At 45.2% G+C, this 14258-nt stretch overlaps 1 protein-coding gene across 1 annotated transcript in view; it reads left to right on the top strand.

Moving 5' to 3' along the window:
- The window catches only part of Il2ra (interleukin 2 receptor subunit alpha), an 18922-nt gene extending 5544 nt beyond the window's left edge, over positions 1–13378 (top strand). The window contains exons 3-8 of the mRNA XM_008825143.1: positions 1109–1219; positions 3163–3378; positions 5114–5185; positions 5878–5949; positions 7060–7126; positions 13354–13378. Coding sequence (XP_008823365.1) covers positions 1109–1219; positions 3163–3378; positions 5114–5185; positions 5878–5949; positions 7060–7126; positions 13354–13378 — 563 coding nt within the window. The remainder of the gene's footprint in view (positions 1–1108; positions 1220–3162; positions 3379–5113; positions 5186–5877; positions 5950–7059; positions 7127–13353) is intronic.
- The last annotated feature ends 880 nt before the right edge of the window (positions 13379–14258 follow it).

A 14258-nucleotide genomic window follows, 5' to 3' on the forward strand; every position in this document is an offset into this window, starting at 1 on the left:
TCTGGGAACCACAAATGAGGGAAACCATATGGTATTTGTCTTTCTGAGACCAGCTTCATTCATTTAATATTATCTCCAGTTGTATCCATTTTGTTGAGAATGACACGACTTGTTCTTCTTTTTTTAATTATTTATTTATTTTATGTGTATGAGTTTTTTTGCCTGCTTGCATGTGCATTTGTGTCCTGCAATGCTTGCGGAGGCCAGAAGAGAGCATCAAATCTCCTGGATCTGGAGTTACAGTTAGTTGTTAGCTGCCATATGGCTACCATCTTATGCAACTGTCTTATGCAAAAACAGCCAGTGCTCTTAACCACTGAGCCATTTCTCTGGCCCCTTGGTTCTTCTTAATGGCTGAAAAATTTACCATCCTGATAGACCACATTTGCTTTAATCATCTCCCATTGCTGGACACATAGGTTGGTTTCTTAGCTGAGCTATTATGTCATTCATTTTTATTTAACTCTGAGGATAGGGTAGATCAGTGAGCTGACCATGTGTGGAGGGCAGTGTTTGCAGATGGCTGTTTTGCTGATGATGGTCCCTCACTGACTCATTTTTCCAACAGATCCTGCCCTCATCCTAAGCTAGAGTTCTGATCCCCACCTCACTCACGTGCTCATGTGCGACTCCTTTGCCAGCTCTTCATGGCTGGAGGAGTTTTCTTGCCACTCTCTTAAGAGCACATTTCTCCAACTTGAAGGGCTTTGAATTGTTTGGAGTAACTGAAGAATTTACTAGGTTGTGGAGTCAGACCAATCCTCACCCCCATGCACAATGCTGGCAGAACTGACAACAAAGAAGGGATCTACTTAGGTTTCCTGCACATATCTACAAAGTATTTTCCAGCAGAAAAATATTTTTCTTCTAGAAATATGTTGTTTCCATTGTCTATATGGATATAAATATGAACACAAAGAGGCTAGTACTGGGCTAGGTATGAACCAGCCCTATCCAAGGGAGGACTTGTGTTTTGTTCATCTTTATAAACCCAGCACTGAGATGTATCCAGGCACACCCAGCTATCCTGGGGAGAATGAATACATGAAAGGCGTTTTATGTTCTGAGCATTTCTGAACTCCTGCCTCAATCCTCCTATATCCTCTAGCCAACAGAAACACAAGAAAGCGAGTTACACCTCAACCCGAAGAACATAAAGAGAGACAAACCACAGAAACGCAAAGTTCAGCATGGTCGGTGGACCAAGGAAACATTCCAGGTGAGAGATGAGTCTCAACAGCTGCCCGCTAGCTGTCCTTGGAGCTGACCTTCAGCTGCATGGGTCGGATGAGGTCTGCAAAGGAGGGATACCAGTCCTGTGCTCCAAGTGCAAAGTGCAATTCATTCGCCTCTCAGAACACCATGCAGACGACAACCATTGCCTAATGTTGGCACAGTGGCTGCTCAGCATCTCAAGCCACTCTTACTGTAGCTGAACTGGGTTGTAGTTTGGGAGCTTGAGAATTCAACTCAGATTCAGTTTAATGCAAAAGTGTGTTGGGAATAACTGTGTGCTAGGCATTGACATGGAAGAATTCCTCCTAGTTTCTTTTAAGTGCAAGACAATGAATTCAAGCAAAACCATTGATATCAAGGTGCTTCTTAAAGTCAGGCTTATGAAATGAAAGCTCCAGACGGGTATCTGCTAGTTGGTGAGGCAATGAGGTGTGAATGGAGTCACTGTGTCTGCCCACATCTTTCCCAAGTGAGTAACACTTAAATTAAGCCACGATGTCTGAAAGAGAGTCTGCTAGGAAAACCTGAGTTTGGGGAAGGGAATGAGTTAAACATAAACTTAGCTAAAATTGTCTACTAGGTCAGGAATAAGACTGTGGGTCTCCTAGATTAATGATGGTTTTTTATACTGAGGACTTATTTTCAACTACTTCGGTTTTACTCCATCCATTATTAGGGGAAAGAAAGACCAATCCAGAAGCAACTTTGTCCTAGAATGGTGTTCCAAAAACACATTTAATCTCTCTCCTCTCTCCTCCCTCTCTCTCTCTCTCTCTCTCTCTCTCTCTCTCTCTCTCTCTCTCCTCTCTCTCTCCTCTCTCTCTCTCTCCTCCCTCTCTCTCCTCTCTCTCCTCTCTCTCTCCCCCCACCCCAGCTAACCTCTACAATTATAGAGAGGTTTCAGGGAGGTCAATGTTTGTTGTCTTTACTGAAGAGATAATGGGCTGAATAGGGCATGGTATCATACACATGTCATCCCAGCACTTGGAAGGTAGAAGCAAGAGTAGCAGAAGTTCAAAGCCAACCTGAACTTTATGATACCCTCCTTTACCCCCCCCCAAAATAACAAAAAAAGAGACATAAGCAGCTGTTTCTGGCTGAGAGATGTTTCATAAATTGTCATGGTTTTGGTGTTTGCATCTTAAAGAAATCCAATTCAATCAGGTTCTGATAATACAGTTCTTGACCTTAACATAACAATTTATTCTGAGACTAAAACACAGTTCAAGTAATGATATGCAAGGTTCAATGGGACAAAAGATAGCTCAAGTCGGGACGCTTGGTTTCCTGTGGGGGCAGAGGGTTTATGTGTGGGGTTTTTTGAATATGGAGGTTATTTTGAGTATTCAGGGTTTGGAAAGTCTAGCAGGTTTTGAGTATATGAGTAACAAGCATCTCTTCACCCCAACAGGGGACTGACAGCATAGCAAAGAAACTACCTGCCCAAGTCTAACTTAGTGAGCCAATGAATTTACTGAAGTCAGGAACATGGATGACTCAAGACAGCTGCATCACCAAAAAGTCCATGCTAGCATGGTCACAACCCTTGAAAACTGTACCCGCTAACTGGCAGTCAGCACTAACAGTTGGAAAGTCTCCTCGCCAGTCATGGTTATTGCTTAATATAACCTTGGGAAGGGGCCTGTGAGTCTCAGGATCTTCCCAAGACCTGTGTGTTTTGTTTACTTTCTGAATCTTAAGGACTTTCCTTCCAAGAGGGAATATTTCAACTTGGAGGACATAACACACCCCTGGGTTCAGGACCTTCCTATAATGCCTCATTCCTGCCTGGGAGAGGTTCTCCATGTGTGCAGATTGAACAAAAAGTGAAACAAAACAGCAAGAACCGAGGTCCAATCCCTAGCAATCAGAGTCTCTCCCCGTGCCCTCCCTAACTTGCCTTTGGATTCTCTTTTCCTCTTCCAGGTCACTGCAGGGAGCCCCCTCCATGGGACCATGAAAGTACAAAGAGAATCTATCATCTCAAAGTGGGACAGACAGTTTACTACCAGTGCATTCAGGGGTACAAGGCTCTCCAGAAACATCCTGCCACAAGTGTCTGTAAAACCATCTGTGGAAAGACAGGGTGGACTCAGCCTCGGCTCACATGTGTAGATGAAAGAGAGCACCATCAATTTCAAGGTAGGCAGCTCCCTGCTCAGGTCCACCCCACTCTTCTCTCTCTCTCTGGAGCAAAATGAGACTCCTCTTTCATCAGTCACAGGACCTTGAGAAAGCTACTTTCCTGCATGCAGGGGTAGCAGGGTTCTGAGATCCTTGAAGGTGGATGGCAGAGCATAAAATAAAGACACACCACTTCATTAGAATCTCAAGAGTGGGGAACTGGGGAGCTCTCTGCTGAGGGAACAGAGGCCCCAGCTCCTCTTCTACTTATATTTATTGTTTTAACCTACATAAGCAGAGAAACCAATGTGACTTTTACTTAGTAAGTCAGTCTTGAGAAAACTTCCTCAAGACTTCTACGTATGTTATTATGAAGCAAAAATTTGTTTACTGCGACGAGGACCAGCTAAGCATAACTGGGCATTGTGACCGGTGGTCAGACGGTTATTTCCTTATGTAATTTGGGATGGGGGCCCTGTGTTCCTTTGTCTGTGTTAGCACACATACCTATGCAGCTTTTGCTACGTAGACATTCTTGACCAGAGGTGCTGTTGGGCGTGTTCAAGCATGCTTTCAGCAGAGTTTAGGTAAAGCAGTGTGTCTCCAGCATCAATCAGCTCAACAGTTCAGTGGTCTCCAACACTACTTGACCATCCAGGTGTCATTTCTAAATAAATAAATCCAACTAAACGTGAAGGCCCCCTCACCTATGGTAGCCTGTGCTCTAGGTGGCGATAATGAGAAAGCCCCCTCAGCTAAGGTAGCCCTGTGTTCTAGGAGGCGATAGAGACAAAGCAATAATGACCTCTCTAGCATCCCCAAGCACACCAGAGGCCCTGGTGATGCTATCCTTTGCCTAGTTGATCCTGAAATTCCACGACTTCTGTCCAGCTGCCAAGACATCTCCTAGTTCAGAAGATACAGTCCAGTCTCCCACCTACATGTGTCTTCCTTGTGCTGGTATTTAGTGTACATCTGTCACTTGAACAGCTTCGCGTCACCACACTCCCTTGAACAAGTCCCCAACCTGAGTTCTGATAAGAGTCCAAGTGTGCAGGAAGGGACTTGCTCCAGCAGGTGTGCACGTACACACTCCTGCACACCCACAGCCTGCCTGGGTTGGGCTCTTCCAACATCTGCATTTGAAATCCCACTATTTCCACAATCCACAGTTATTCATGTTCACCCATGAGTTTTCCTGGCTTCTTTGCTTGCCACCATTTGTCACATGCCACAACTTCACCAGGGTCCTCTGGAAATGATGTTTCTTTCCCATAACCTACCTCCACGAGCCGCCCCAATGGCCAGGGCATGTTAATAGCTTTCATTGTAAGAGGTGGAAGTGGAAAGTCCCTGGGTCATTGATCACAGAGGGATTGTCAAAGAGAGAGAGAGAGAGCGATCTTGGCACAATTCCACTCCATTTGATGCCCCGCCAGGGTGTGCGCGTGTAATTCTGACCCATTTCCAAGACAAGGGTGGGAGTCGGGGCTAAGTAGGAAGCCTGGGGAGACAGAGTTGCTCAGAGTTCCATAGGGAGCCACTGTCGGGGCCAGAATTCCCCATCATTTACTCTCCTAATGCCCTTAATGTCTTCCCATGGCCCCTGATATGGAACTGAGTCTCGGAGACATTCCAATCCAGGTGCCAGGCCTCAGCAAGTGTATCCAGTGCCGGCTGCGACTGGAGGGAAGAGTAAGACGTTCATATCTTTGTCTTGGGTTACAAATGCATTGCTTACTCTCTCCCCCAGACAAAGAAGAATATCTAGAGAGTACAGATACCCTTCCTGAGAGTGAGACTTCCTGCCCCATCACCATCACAGGTACGGGGGGTCTGGCAGGTGTTCCATGAATGGACATTTGACCATTAAACACTGATCAGGCAAGAGAAGACAAACTTCTCCACCAGATGATCCAGATAGGGAGGAAGAGATAACCCCATCTGCCTCCAGAACAGGGGTGTGGCCTTAGCAACACACACAACCCAAAGCAGGCTGAGGAGACGGCTCAGTTGGCAAGGTGGATGGCATACAAACATGAGAACCCGAGTTTGAGCCCCCAAAACCTATGTTTTTTTAAAAGAGAAAGTTACGTATGACAGCAGTTACCTATAACCCAGCACGGGGGAGACAGATGATCCCTGGGGCTCACTGGCAGCCAGTCTAGCTGAACCAGTGAGCTTCAGACTCATTCAAACACCCTGTCTCATAAAATAAGATGGAAGTTATTAAGGAAGACACCTGGCATTGACCTCTGGCCTCCACATGCACAAGTGCATATGCACCTGCACACACAACATGAACGCACACATCACCCCCTTCACTTACACACGCAGCTAAAGGAAGTGTCAGAAGGAGAAATCACAGGACTAAAGTTGAGGTATCCAAGCAGACCTTGCTCCCCAGCCCCTCACATCCCTTCCCCCAACCTCTACTGAGAACCCCCCTCGTTTTCCAGCTTCATGTCCTGTGCTTGTCATAACCTGAATGTCTCTTCCCCCCACCCTTTTCCATAGACACCCAACAACCTCCAGAAGCAACTACAACAATGGAGACGTTCTTCCTTACAATGGAGCATCAGATAACAGGTAGGTGACGTCGTTTCCTTTATGAACAAATCATGTATCAGACCAAGACGTGGGCAGGCTGGTTGGCTGGTTGAAATGACCCCTTCTTACTCTAATGTTTATGAGGGTAAAAGATTAATACAGATGCTCAATGAATTAGCTGTAGCATGTTGGGAGCTGTATTTGTTACCTTTTGAATTGCTGTGACCAAATATCTGACCAAAAAGAGACTTGGGGGAGAAAGTGTTTGTTTTGACTCACAGTGTGAAGGTCCAGTTCGTCCTGCTGGGGAAGGCATGGTGGCAGGGATCGAGCAGCTGGTCAGATTGCAGTTGCAGTGAGGAAGCAGAGAGAGAGAACGCTTCTGCTCAGCCCACTTCCTCCTTTTCAGGCAGTCCACTCAGGCCATGGAATGGTGCTGTCCACATTTAGGGTGGGTCGTCCCACCTCCATTAACCTAATCTAGATACCTGTCTCACAGACATATCCAGAGTTTTGTCTACAAGGTGATTCTCGATGCTGTTCAGTTGATAATTATATACAAACCATCACAGGATTCAGTGTTAAAGCCGTCTTAACCAGTTCCTCTTGTGTGCATCTTGAGCGAGGAACAAGGCCAGGACCCAGGGAAAAGAAAATGGTCCAACCTCAAGTGTTGCTGGTGGGAAGCAAAAACGGGTTCAGACTACATGTGCTTTGAAGATGAAATGGCTTTGAAATGACAGACTCTGGAACCTTGCCAGTCAGTACAGGGGAGATGTAAACACCTGCGGGGGACACAGTGTGTTTAGCGTCTCTCTTCCTGCTCCAGTATTTCCCTCATGGAAGAGGCCTCTAATGAGACCTGACCTCTGAGCCCTTCTCAGTTTCCAGCTGCCAATTGGCTCCAGAGAACAAGTGCCAGCCCCCTTCCCTGAGATGCTCCTTCCATGCCCACCTGCCCTGGGTCCTGGCTCCATGAGCCTCCTAAGCAATCCTCAGGCAGCCAAGAAAGGAAAGCAGAAGCCACAGGCCCCAGCTTCTCAGGAGGCTCTTTCTCACCTAGGAAATTTTCTTACCTGCCCTATGCACCCAGCTCCTGCTGCCCCGGTGCCTAGCCCTAAGGCCCTTCTGAATTCCCTCTCTTGACAGTGGCTGGCTGCGTCTTCCTGCTGATCAGCATCCTCCTTCTGAGTGGGCTCACCTGGCGGTGGAGATGGTGAGTCCAACAGTACAAGGACTAAGAAAAGAACTGAGTAGGCAAAACACTCCCAAAGTGGTCCCTGGTCGGGCAGCATAAGCATCGCCTAGAACTTGAACTAGGCTAACAGCATTAAGAAAGTAAACTGGGCTAAAGAGATAGTTCAGTCAACCAAGTATTAACCATGCAAACATGAGGACCTGAGTTCAGTCCCCAGAACCCATGTAAAAATAGCTGGATGTGGCGGCACTTGCTTGTAATGCCAGCTCCGAGAAGGCAGAGACAGGCAGATTTCTGGGGCTTGCTGGCCACCCAGCCCAGCCAAATCAGTGAGCTCCAGGTTTGGTGAAGGACTGTATTAAAAAAATAAATAAATAAGGTAGCCAGGCATGGTAGCCCATGCCTTTGTTCCAGGACTTGGGAGGCAGAAGTAGGCAGATCTCTGTTAGATCCAGGCCATCCTGGTCTACATAGCAAGATCCAGGTTAACTGAGGCTACAGGGAGACGCTGTCTCAAAAAAACCAAAAATAAATAAATAAATAAATAAATAACAAATCTGTTCTAAGGTACAACCAAGGTTGACCTCTAGCCTCCACATATATGCACCTCCAGACATAATGTGCACCTGTACACATATATACACACACAAAGAAGGTAAACTGGACCAGGTACAATGGCACATACCTGTAATCCTAGCACCCAAGAGCTGGAGACAGAAGGATCATGAGTTTGAGGCCAGCTTGGGCTTCATAGTGGGTTCCAGATCAGGCTCAGCTACATTGTAAGGCCCTATCTCAAACCACAAAAAAAAAGGCGACTTGGGATATAGACAAAGCCCACAGCTTTGACCCCAGCAATGCACACACTAGTACAAGCTAGCACACACTAGTATAGTGACACACACCCCTAGAGTCCCAGAACTCAAGAGGTGAGGCAGGAGAATCAGAAGTTCAGGGTCATCCTGGGCTACATGAGATTTTGTCTCAAAACACTAAATCAACTATTTTTTAAAAATAATTGAGAGGGGCTGGAGAGATGGCTCAGTCGTTAGGAGCACATGCTGCTCTTGCAGAGGATCTGAGTTCAGTTTCCAGCACCCATGTCAATGACTCACAGAACTGCCTGGAACTCTAGCTCCAGGGAGAAATGACACCTGTGGCTTCCGCGGGCACCTACACTCAGGCAAGCATGCCCCTACACAGACACACATGCTGATAAATAAAAATAATAAAAACCATTTTTAAAAGAATTAAGAATGTAAAACCATTGTGAGAGAACCAGTTCCTCCTCTTCAGGGTCAAATGTAGGGTGGATTCTGTCTTTGTCTGAGTTTTGCTCCCTGTTGCTGTGATAAAATATCCTGACAAAACCAACTCAGGGTAGAAAGGGTTTACCTGGGTCACAGTTCGGAGCTGCAGTTCATTATGGTGTGGAGTCAAGGTGACAAGAACGTGCAGAGCTGGTCACGTGACAGCCATGGTCAAGAACAAAGAGCAGTGAATTCATGAATGCATGCTAGTGCTCAGCTCTCCCCCCACGTCTCTCTGTATAGTCTAGATCCCAGACCCAGGGGATGGTTTTAGGCTGAGGCTTCCCACATCAATTAACATAATCAAGACAGTCCCCCAGAGATATACCTGTAGACCTACCTAATCTAAGCAATCCTTTATTGAGATTCTCTTCCCAGGCAAGTCTAGATTGTGTCAAGTTGACAATTAAAACTATCACAGCTCCTCTCCTAACTGACAGGGCACCCCCTACCCTACCACAGTACTCTCTAGTACATCCTGATGTAAAATTTCCTGGAGAAGACTTGGCTCCACTTCTTTTTTTAAATTTGTTTTATTTTATTTTTTTATGTGTATGAATATATTGCCTACATGTACATAAGTGCACCCGTGTTATACAATGACCATGGAGGCCAGAAGAGGGTGTCAGGTCCCCTGGAACTGGAGTTACAGATAGTTGTTAACCACCATGTGGGCACAGGAAATTGAATCTGGGTCCTCTGCAGGAGCAGCCAGTGCTCTTAACCACCGAGAGACCTCTCCAGCCCCATGACTCCACTTCTTAGCCCTAATGCTCTTAAACCCTTCAGTTTAGCAGAGCCAGAGAGGGAGGGAAAATCAGATTCCTCCCATTCTTACATGGGTATCCGGTCATCTGTTCTACTCTTAATTTTCCTCATGTTAATCAAAAAGTGGCCATCACTCCAATGCAAGCGAGGTGCTCTCCAGGGTGACTGGAGCAGGGTTATCCATAGCCCTGGCAATCTTTCCATTTCTTTAAGACCTTATTTGGGGATTGCAGGATTTGAGGATTACGTGAAACATGTAAGATGCCTCACATGAGGTAGGCATTCAGTACTTGATAGACCTGCCTGCTCAGGCTGAGGACCCATCTGACAAGGGCTTTTATGTTTGCTAGCTTGAAGATCTAAACTCTTAGAGGGTAGGCCTAGTTGGGAGCGCAGTGGTTAGAGTTTATGTTGTGAAGAAAAGAATTGTCTAAAACTATGTGAGTTCCCACAAGACCTCCCAGTATTTCGGGGAAACTCTAAATGTAACCTCAATGTGACAACTCTGAACAAAGAACTTGTCCAAAAATCATCCTTCTGCTGGATGTGTGGCACGTACCTGAAATCCCAGCACTGAGGAGCCCAACCTGGGCTACATAGCAAGACCTTGTCTCAAACACATAAGCACCTGCACTCACATGCCCACACACATATACATAATTAAAAATAAAACAAATATATTTTTAAAAGAAACAAACAAATAACACCAACAAAAATCCTAGTTCTAAACTCTAAGTCATCTGATGGCACCATCTAGTGCCCAGCCTGAGATCCTACATCCGAATTGCTGAAACAGCTGATTTTACCCAAAGGTGTTTTAGTTTGTTTGGAACAATAACTAGGAGCTTTGGGGTGCAATAGCAAACTCACACTGCTTAAATTTTCAAGAATTTAGTGTTAGGTTTTACTTTCTCTCTTGAGAATTGAATCCAAAGCCTTGAGCGTGTTTGGCAAGTACCCTGGTCTCCTACCCCCAGCCGTTTGAACTCTTGTTTTGTTTAATATTTTTCTCTCTTTTTTTTTAACCATTAATTTTTTGTGGTGGATGTTTGCCACTGGATGCATGTGAAATTCAGAGGACAACTTTTTTGAGTCAATTCTCCCTTTCTGCCGTGTGGGTTCCAGGTCATCAGGCTTAGTGCCAAGCACTGAGTCATCTCTCCAACACTGTCATTGGGCTTGGGTTATTTATTTATTTATTTATTTATTTATTTATTTATTTATTTATTATTTTATGTATGTGAGTGTTTTGCCTGCATGTATGTATATATGCCTATGTTGTACAATGCCTGTGGAGAACAGAAGAGAGCATCAAATCCCCTGGAATTGGGGTTACTGATGAATGGGTTGCTCGCTGCCATGTGGGTGCTAAGAACTGAACCCGGGTTCTCTACAAGAGCAGCCAGCTCTCTTGGCTGCTGAGCTGTCTCTCCAGCCTCCATTTGTTTGGTTGGTTGGTTGGTTTGGTTTTGGCATTTTGAGGCAGTTTCACTACAATGCCCAGGATGGCTTTTACTTCACTGTGTAACCCAGACATCCTTGAACAAACAATAATCCTCCTACCATAGCCTCCTGAATGTTGAGATTACAGTAATTTGCCACCATGCTGTATGAATTCATTTTTAAAGCACAATCATTGTTTTACAATTAAGGCAAAAAGTCAGGCATCATGGCTCACCACACCTTTAGTCCCAGCACTCAGGAGGCAAGGCAGGCAGATCTCTGTGAGATTGAGGCCAGCATGGTCTACATAGTGAGTTCCAGGCCAGCTGGGGCTAAGGGAGACCCACAAAGCCAGGCATAGTGGTGCAAACCTATAATCCCAACTAAGAAAGGTGGATCCTGAGTTCAAGTCCAGCCTGTATTATATAGCAAGTTCAAAGCCAAGACAGTAAGTACTTAAAACCGGTCACTTTCTAATTATTTTACTACATTTTGCCATTATCTTTGTTCTTGTGGTTATTTACCTCTATCATCTTCTTGGCCGTCGTGTACTGTATATATTGTGTACATGATGGTATGCTACTCTTAATAGCCTCCAAACTGTGTTCAGTGACATCTTGTTAGTAACTAGACAGCTTGGTGGGAACATTTACACATAGGCAGCCATCTTCAGTGAGTTGGTCTTTAAATGTTCCTGCACATATCTGTTTTGGTCTCTAAAACTCCAAGCAAGGTAGGAAATACTTTTGTCAACTATGTAAGAACTGGGAGAAATCTAAAAACCACACATACATATAATTAAAACTAAATAAAATAAACCTTTTAAAAATAACAAAGTAGGAGCTGGAGAAGTGCCTCAGCAGTTCAGAGCACTGGCTGCTCTTGCAGAGAACCTGAGTTGAGTTTCCCACATCCAGAGTGGCTCACAACTGCCTGTAACTCCAGCTCCAGGGGATCAGATGCTCTCTGCTGACCTTAGCAGGCACCAGACATGCACATGGTACACATACACATATGCAGGAACTCACACATACACATAAAGTAAAATAAAGACTTCTTAAAATAAATAACAAAGTAGATGGCCCCTGAGGACTGACACCTCAGATTGTCCTCTGGCCTCCACATGCATATGCACATATGTGCGTATGCACCCACATGTACAATACATACACGCACACACACGCACACACAAATCCATTTCTTTAGTGCATTGGTCATATTTCAAGTTTTCTCTGACCACATATGTCTACTTTGGAGACAACACAAATACAAATGATTTCCATCATTGCAGAAAATCCCACACAGGTCAGCACTGTCTGGAAACAAGGAGCTTCAACTCTGTCAAATCACTTAGTACATCTAATTACTATTATTATTCCTGTTCAGCAGTCATTGTTCCATAGGGGTAAAAAAAACTGGCAGTGATAGAAGGTCTACATCTTGAAGTGTTGGACCCTGTGCTGTGTGGACCAAAGGTGAACACAATATCATCCTGTCCTTAGGAGCTTATCAGCTAGTGCACTGGAGGAGAGAAGAAATGGTAGCTTCAAATATTTTTGTGGAGCTGGGGATAGAACTCAGTAGTAGAGCACTTACCTAGCATGCACAAGGCCCTGGGTTCAATTCCCAGTACTAAAAAAAAGGGGGGGAGGAGAGGAAAGAGGAAGGCAGGGGGAAGTTAAAAGTCTAAGATGGTGGGATGGTGAGATAAAGGGCACTTTATCTCTCATGGGGGTTCAAAGAAAGCTAACTGAGCTGATGGTCCTTGAAATGCCAGGAAAAGAAAGGCAGGAGCCAACTTCTGGGAGAAGGAGCTGGAGGGGAGGGTGTGGAGTCTTGAGCAACTGGGGTATAAAATGAATGGGCACCACAGTCACAGTGATAGCACACTGTTCAGACAGACAGGGATATGGTCATGGAAGATGGGACCAGACTGAGGAGCTTGGACTTTATCTTGAGGGTGACAGAACCCCAGAACACCTCACTTCTGGGTGGGCTTCTGAGCAGTCTGACTGCCGTGTACAGTCCAGATTTACATGGGCAATATGGCGGCAGTCCAATTGTATTATGATGAAATAAATCCACACAGAAAATTTTGAATGAGTCAGTGGATGAAATGGAAGAATCAAGCAATTGAGCTTACCAAATTGGCAAGATTTGTAGACTGGGTGGATGTGAGGGTTAAGGAAGATGGGTGAGTGACACAGGGACCCCAGGTTTTGGTGCATGTGATAGGTAGACTCTGTGGCCACTGGATTCTGCAATGAAATATAAAGTAAGGGTCTCAAGTCATGCGCCCCTTGGGGATTAGCCACAAACCACAGCCCATTGAGACACTGAGACATTCAGTCATCACAAAGCACAGCCTACTGAAGCATTCAGCCACTCAGACCCACTTGGCCTCCAAATCTGTACCATCCATCCTGGAGTTAACTGGGGCATGGGAGGACTTCCTTGTGCTCTTATCTCTGAGAATACTGAATTAAGCTACTAAAGCACAGAGCAGAGTCTGAGGGAACAGCCAGTTTTGACATCTGGAGGAAATGAGAGTCCTTGAGGCCGGGTTTCATCAGGTGGGAAGGAAACAGGACTCGGGTGGAATTTAAATTTTGCAGTTCAGTTAGGATTAAAATGGAATGTTCTGTTCGCACTGGTTTGGGTGGGGACCACGCTGTCTATCACACCATTACACATATGTCTATAACTGACTTCTGTTGCTCTCAGGAAGAAAAGTCGAAGAACCATATAGAAAACCAAGAGGGGCAGGACTCCAAGAACAGCCAGTGGAAATCAGAAAGTACAAGCAAAGGCTAAGGCGTTAACACTCATGCACCAGGCATCTCCTGTTGATCCCTTGGGTTCCAGAAAGTTCTGAAGTCATGGACATCACAGCACATCAGAAAACTGCAATGTCATCACTGAACCAGACTGTACCAGCAAAGGGCAGGATTTGTTTCTAAACACTTTTAAAGGGAAAGAGAGGCCCAGAGGAATAGTCTGTCTTATTTTCAGAACTACATGTTATTTCGGTGTGTATATATTGATGAAAGCTAGAGTGGTGAAGAACTCTTTCTATACCATCTATGTTGACTTCATTATAACTTCCCAGTTTGGAAATCTTAAGTAAAGCCCAGCACTAATGTAAATATTCTCTCTCCTCCCTCTCCTCTTACTTCCCTTTCCCTCTCCCTCCCCACCTCCCTCCCACTCTCTTCCTTCCTTTCTCCTCTCCTGGATGGATCCAGACCATGTGGATCTTTTCTTGACCTCTGGTTGCCTCACTGATCCCATCACTTACTGAACATCCTTTGAAAACCCGGAGCTCATAACTAGCACTCTTTATACCCTTAGTTCAGCGCTGTAAGGGAGTCCCCTTCTACTGAAGCTTCAGTTTGGAACTCATAAAGAACAAACTATAGCAGAATGACTTTGGGGTAACATCAAAACAAAGCAGCTAAGCCCTTTGAACTATAGAGGCTCAGTATTTTGAGGCCTGTGACTAGGGTCAATGTCAGGAATGAAAGGCAAACTAGGTCCTGGACATGAATTATGTTTATCAAAATACTTTATTTGTATATTATTAATAGGCCCTCTAAGAGTTGCTTCTTTGGGCCTGCTAAAATTGTACT

The sequence above is a fragment of the Nannospalax galili genome, unplaced genomic scaffold (genome assembly GCF_000622305.1).
Source record: "Nannospalax galili isolate Female #2095 unplaced genomic scaffold, S.galili_v1.0 scaffold209, whole genome shotgun sequence".
In the NCBI taxonomy this organism is placed as follows: domain Eukaryota; kingdom Metazoa; phylum Chordata; class Mammalia; order Rodentia; family Spalacidae; genus Nannospalax; species Nannospalax galili.